This window comes from Epinephelus moara, chromosome 9 (assembly GCF_006386435.1).
Source record: "Epinephelus moara isolate mb chromosome 9, YSFRI_EMoa_1.0, whole genome shotgun sequence".
In the NCBI taxonomy this organism is placed as follows: domain Eukaryota; kingdom Metazoa; phylum Chordata; class Actinopteri; order Perciformes; family Serranidae; genus Epinephelus; species Epinephelus moara.
Window position 1 is genome coordinate 3,429,049 of NC_065514.1, and position 6,896 is coordinate 3,435,944.

The 6,896-nt window shown below is 40.2% G+C and overlaps 2 protein-coding genes across 2 annotated transcripts in view; both read left to right on the forward strand.

The window, feature by feature from the left end:
* LOC126396036 (GDNF family receptor alpha-2-like) overlaps nt 1-5,003 on the forward strand; it is a 157,299-nt gene extending 152,296 nt beyond the window's left edge. Inside the window, exon 9 of the mRNA XM_050053862.1 lies at nt 4,872-5,003. Coding sequence (XP_049909819.1) covers nt 4,872-4,979 — 108 coding nt within the window. The 3' untranslated portion in view covers nt 4,980-5,003. The remainder of the gene's footprint in view (nt 1-4,871) is intronic.
* Nucleotides 1-6,896, forward strand: part of LOC126396068 (uncharacterized) — a 737,953-nt gene that overhangs the window by 661,040 nt on the left and 70,017 nt on the right. The window lies entirely within an intron of this gene.

Here is a 6,896-nt window from a genome sequence, read left to right on the forward strand (position 1 = left end):
ACAGCATTCACAGGTACACCACCAATCTCCAGAGCTACACAGCCTTGCAGCAGCCATTCCTCCTCTCTCGTCCTCTACCTGTTGCACCTCTCTCTCTCTCCTCCTCCGTTCTTCAATTTCACAAAGCTCTTCGACAGTGTCAGTGTCAGAGAGGCAGCTGCACCTCCAGCTGATAACATGATGTCATCGTGATGTCAGCCCTAAAAGGGTCTATAGAACACAACTTTTGCGTGGGAAGTGGCGTACGCCTCTTTCAGGCCTCGTTTTGTGCGTACACAATGTTTTATAAGAGAACCCCAGGGCTCTGTGTAACCCAGCTGATTATTGGGATGGAATCATAATGGTTGCGTTTCCCAGTTAAGAACAATCTTAAGACTTAAGAGCACAGTTAAGAACATCTTAGCCAAAAAGGGTTGCTAAGATAAGAGTGTTTCCCAGATGCCTTCTTAATGCCCTTCTTAGGATCGCTTTTTAAGATGCTCTTAACAGGAGCTGTCCACTGCCGCGGTGCTGAAACTAAATCAATTGATGTCAGGCACATCGATCAGCCACCACTTCATCAGCCATAAGTCACACACAGCACTGCTACCTAATGCACTAATTCCCTGCTGTGTGTGTGTATGTGTGTTCTAATAATTCTAATGAAAAACTAAGACATAAATATTTGTTAATGAATTATTTTCATGATGAAAACAAGACTACGACTAAATGAGAAGTCGTCTTGGTAAGAGAATGATGAGGAAATGATTATGTTTAAACAAAAATATGGAAGACGAGAGGACAAATGAACTTAAGGACCTGCATTGTGTCCTGACCACACTGTGTCCTACTTGCATTCATCAGTGCTGTGTCTCTGCTAACGATCATCTTAACGTGACCAGTTCACGGAAGGACAAAACTGACAGATTTATGGACTATATCAATCTACACTGAGAATTAGACAAGATGCCAGGTATAAGCTGGCAACCCCTTTATATAGAGTAGCGGGTGGAGCGTCTCTTGATGAGGTTCCAGCTGAGCTCAGTTACACCTGTCAGTTGGCTGATATCTGAATGGTTTGGAGGTTTGGAGGGTGGATGTGTTTCTGTTGCACCCTGACGCATTTTTGGGTGTGGTAAACTATCTGATATGTGCATGCAGATGTGAGATATGTGCGGACAAATTATGATAAATGATGAGTCATGATGATTCATTTTATTTGTGTGCCTGATGTGCACAGCACATACAGGAACACACTTGTTATTCCTCATTCTTATCTTTCTTATTATTACTTTTCTTCAGATTCAGATTTTGGTGCATAACTTGTGCCACAGCTCTGAGCGCACACAGGGTCTCCATAAAACATAGATTCAAGATTCAATTTGCACAGTAAGGACACGCGTTTCCCTGCAGAATGAAATTTGTTCTTTTCTGTCACCAGTTAATGCTAAACAATATAAATCTGAAGTATGAAATAGATCAAAATATATACGCTGCGCACTGTTTTAACATCTCCTTGTGTAGTGTAACATTAATGTGCCTGACGCTGTGAGCGTTTGGTCTCTAAGAAGACTGTTAAGAGTGGGTGAGCTCCATCTTACAACTCCTTCTTCGTGAAAGATCTTCTTAACTGGATCTGGGAAACACGGCCAGTGTCAGTTGTGAATATAACTCGTTATAGGAAACCTGATATCACCATATTTTCCTGATGATATGATGTATATATCATACCCTCTATACACAGTAGCTGCTCCTGTACACTGTTTAACCCACAGCCTGAGTTCTCCACCCGTGAAGCGAGCCGCCGTCTGTCAGCACTTTAAAGGAACACGTGTAAATACCTGGGACGTCGGTGTGTTCATTTCCAGTAAATCTGAATCCTCTGCGGTCCCTCAGCAGCAGAGCTGAAGTTACACCTGAAAAGCGACAGCAGACAGTGAAGCAGATAAAGACAGATGAATAGGGTATAAAAAGAGTGAGAGTGATGTCGCAGAGCATGGCGTCCCTCGTGCACGCCGCTGTCAGTCTGTCTTTTGAATGGCAGCACATGAATATAGCTATCATTTCTCTGTGAGCTCTGCTGAGCAGACAGTTTACAGGGAACAGACCTGCAGAGGCATTCAGTGTCAGCACGTCATGATATGATAATGATTCACCTGCACACATTAATGATCACTGTATCAGCCTCGTGCACATGGATGCATGTTTGTGCACGTGTGTTTGAGAGGAAATGATAATGATGGCTCCTCTCTCTGCTCGCCATTATTTACCGTCACTGAAAAGAGTTTTCTTCCTTCCAGTGGAGCGATAAGATCTGATTGGCTCTCCCACCCAGGTACCGGGAGGAGATATGCTAATGAATCGCTGACAAAGAGGCCGATGGGAGACGGAGATAAATGATGCTGAGTGTGTGTGAGTATGTGTGTGTGTGTGTGTGTGTGTTTGTTTGTTTATGCTGACGTTACTGCTCTGCATCTCAATGACGGTGAAGCCTCATTTAACAGTTTGTCGTCCTTCCCTGAGACAATCACAGGAAACTGTGACAGCAGACCAATTCCTGTGTGACGAGCTGCGAGGGCCGGGTGATATGACAAAAAATATCATCACGATAATTTTCCCCGTATTGATCCATATCGATATTTAACATCATTTATAATCTGATAGTGCTGCGAGTTTCAAAAATATTTTCCAGCTTCTCACGGCGCTCGTGGTAAAGCTGCAGCAGAGCAGTGTGAGAAAAGTATTTCCTGCCTGGGTGCTCGTACCTGCAGCTTCACACTTCATATCTTGAACCCATCTTTCTCCACGGGGCTCATGGGCGTCATGTGTTTGGTTAGAAAGGTGATATCCCTGCTCCTGTTTGAACACTTCTCATACGGGCTTACGGCGGCAAAATAGGACACTACTGATTGGTGTTTTGGTGCCGCCCCTCTTGCCCCGCCCACAGCAGCATACGTGCTCAGCCATTGAACACTTGTTGGTGGACTCACTGCAGATTGGGCAGATTTTCATGTTCTCAGTGTCGTCGCTGGGACGCCACCTTTTCAAGTGATGGAACAGGTGTATTGTGTTTCCCGTCCTGATTGGCACTGCACCATCTTTGTGCGTCATCACCTTTCAAGTGGCCAAACCACTTCCAAGTTACTGACATTGTGTAGTCTCGCCACCAGACAATCAGAGATCTCCGCCTTCTGATAGTCTGGGNAAACACAAAATCAGGGAGAAAGTCATCAGTCTTTAGTTAAGCAAAGCGTCTAAAGACTGACTTGTGAGTCTAGACATTGTGTGACCTTTTTTATCCACAGTTTTGTCCTTTTTGAGGGAAACACGAGCTCTGAGACTTAGTGACAGCTGTCTGTTAACTTCTGCTGCGTGACACGCTGGTTGGATCTGTCTCAGTCTGTNCCTGATAATAGCGAGTTACAGTAATCCAGCCTAGAGGTAACAAAAGCGTGGACCAATTTTTCTGCATCTTTTCGACTTAGTGACAGCTGTCTGTTAACTTCTGCTGCGTGACACGCTGGTTGGATCTGTCTCAGTCTGTCCAGTAATGATGACTATAGTTCATCGTTGTCATCGACATACATTTTATTGCGACCCCCATTTGGAGATCGTTTTATCGCCCCGCCTGAAGAGCTGCTGGTTTCCTGTTTCTGGATTCACATTTTCAATGACACCCTCAATGTTTAGATATGTGGGACTCTCCTCGATCACGTGTTCGTCACACAGGTTTATGTTTGAATCATTTCAGCTTCATGTCTGAGATCAGAGCTTCGCTGCCATTTTTATGAAATCATTTAAAATGAACTGGGAGTCAGGGCTGATTTAAGATGCACTGTAATTAATTCTGTTTTCTCTACATTATCATCTTCAGCTTGCCGTTAGTGTTGTGTTCAGCCTGGGCACAAATAAAACAATTCGCAGGTGAACCACAGGTAACGTCAAAGTAAAGATGAATGAATTCCCGCTGAGTGGCTTGATGGACACAATGTACGCAACACAAATGACGCGACGTATACGGTGCAAATTAAGCAAGTTGCGCAATTTCAGGTCGAATGCTTGTTCATGAGAAGAGCTGAAAAATCTGAACTTCAGCGACCAATTCACGCTGTGACAGCCAATCAGCATTGAGATCCCACGGGACATATGACGCCGAGGACGTACTGACGGAAGTTCATTCATCAATTCAGCAATTTCACACACGTATGAAACAGGTTATTCGCACATCAGACGCAAGTCAAGATAAAATATTCTAGTGTTCAAACTAGTGCGAGTAACGCAGCGCCAACATTTGTGTTGCATTTGGTGTGAACACAAAATTAGCACATGATTTGAAGCTCACTGATCAGCTGTTTATCACTGATCAGCTGTTTATCACTGATCGGCTGTTTATCACTGAAATGCTCCTCAAGAGTTGTAGTTGACTTTTCTCCTTCAGTTTTTCTGCCCACAGGATTCTTGTATCTTTTATTATCTTTTGTTTGTTTGTTTGTTTGTGGTTAATGTGTGGTTGGATTTAGACACAAAACCTCTTGGTTCAGGTCAGGAAAAGATCATGTTTTGACTTAGAATATCTGCATTTCATTGCACCATGCCGGCAGGAAACACAGTGATGTCTCAAAAACACAACCTGCTTCTCTTGGTGAAAAAACAGCAACAGGTTGCAAAAACCACGGATGTGTGGTGTCTGAAAAGCACACTCCTCCTACGTGTCACACCATCCACCATGCTCTCCACCTCCTGACAACAGAGTCGGCTCAGACACTACGTCACTTTAGAAACGTTGCAGTGATATCTATGAAACATACAATGTGACGTATTTTTGATTTGCAGAAACGTACAATGTGACTAAGCAGTGACTGTGTTTCTGATGCTAAGTGTTTGTTTTACAGGACGGAGGCCAGAAGTGTGTCCCCTCCGATGAGTTTGAGTGTGAGGAGGTGAGGAACTCTGATTACACACCTCAGTGGGCTTTGACATTATTAAAAACTGATGATTAAAGTCACAGGTTTTTTAAAATGGCATGCATTCATAACGTAACACACACACACACACACACACACAGATATATTTGTACATCCTTCCATGTCTGTTTTGGGTGGCGTACAAATGCCACAAAAAACCCAGGAGATAGAAGGTTGTAAAAATAAAAATAAAAATAAAAAAGAATAGCATGTCCAAAAAATTGCCCAAACATTTTTATAATTTAGTATGACGTAAATAATTACATAAAAATGTCAGAGTATAGTTTAGTGTGTCTTTAGATAATGCAATAAAAACATCATAATTAATATGTCATAAAAAGTGCCATAAAAATGTCATAGATTTGTGTATTGTGTAAAATGCCATAAAAATGTCATAGTATAATATGTTGGGGAAAAAATCCATAAAAATGCCATAGATTTGAACATTAAAAAAGAATGCCATGAAACCATCATACTTTATTATGGCAAAAAATTGCCAAAAAGATGTCATCATATACTGCATGAAAAAAGGCTGTACAAATTTAATAGGATAGTGTGCCGACTTAAATGCAAGAAAAATGTCATAGTATACTATATTAAAAAAATGTGCTATAGAAGATTTTCGTAGAATAATATGTCGAAAAAAGTGCAATGAAAAGGCCATAGATGAGTACATTAAAAAAGTGCCATAACATTGCCATACATTAGTTTGAGAAAAAAGTGCCATAACAGATTTATAATATAGTATGTTAAAAAGAATGCAATAAATATACCATTCGTTAGTACGTGGAATAAAGTGCAAAAACTATGTTGTAGAATTATGCGTCATAAAAAGTTCCATAAAAATACAATAAATAAGTTTAAGTATAATATGTCATCCAAAACAATTAAATAACATAATAGTATATCATGTTGTTTGAAAACATGAAAAAAAAAAAGTCACAATATAATATGTCATCCGAGATCATGGAAAAACGTCATATCAATCAATCAATCAATTTTATTTATAAAGCCCAATATCACAAATCACAATTTCCCTCACAGGGCTTTACAGCATACGACATCCCTCTGTCCTTATGACCCTCACAGCTGATCAGGAAAAACTCCCCCAAAAAAACCCTTTAACGGGGAAAAAAAACGGTAGAAACCTCAGGAAGAGCAACTGAAGAAGGATCCCTCAGTTGATAGCATGTTGTCCAAAACTATGATAAAATGTCATCCAAAATTATTTAAAAAGTTATAGTACAGTATGTCATCTCAAATCATGAAAAAAAGTCATAGTATAGCATGTCGTCCAGAATTATTAAAAAAGTCATAGTATAGCATGTCGTCCAAAATCATTAAAAAAGTCATAGTATAGTATTTCATCCGAAATCATTCGCAAAAAGGTCATAGTTTAGCATGTCGTCCAAAATCATGAAAAAAACTCATAGTATAGCATGTTGTCGGAAATCATGAAAAAAGTCATAGTATAGCATGTCGTTGAAAATCATGAAAAAAGTCATAGTATAGCATGTTGTCGGAAATCATGAGCAAAAAGGTCATAGTATAGCATGTCGTCGGAAATCATGAAAAAAAGTCATAGTATAGCATGTTGTCCAAAATCATGAGCAAAAAGGTCATAGTATAGCATGTCGTCCAAAATCATGAAAAAAAGTCATAGTATAGCATGTTGTCCGAAATCATGAGCAAAAAGGTCATAGTATAGTATGTCGTCCAAAATCATGAAAAAAAGTCATAGTATAGCATGTTGTCCGAAATCATTCGCAAAAAGGTCATAGTATAGCATATCGTCGGAAATCATGAAAAAAGTCATAGTATAGCATGTTGTCCAAAATCATGAAAAAAGTCATACTATAATATGTCATGCGAAATCATTCGCAAAAAGGTCATAGTATAGCATGTCGTCCAGAATCATTAAAAAAGTCATAGTATAGTATGTCATCCGAAATC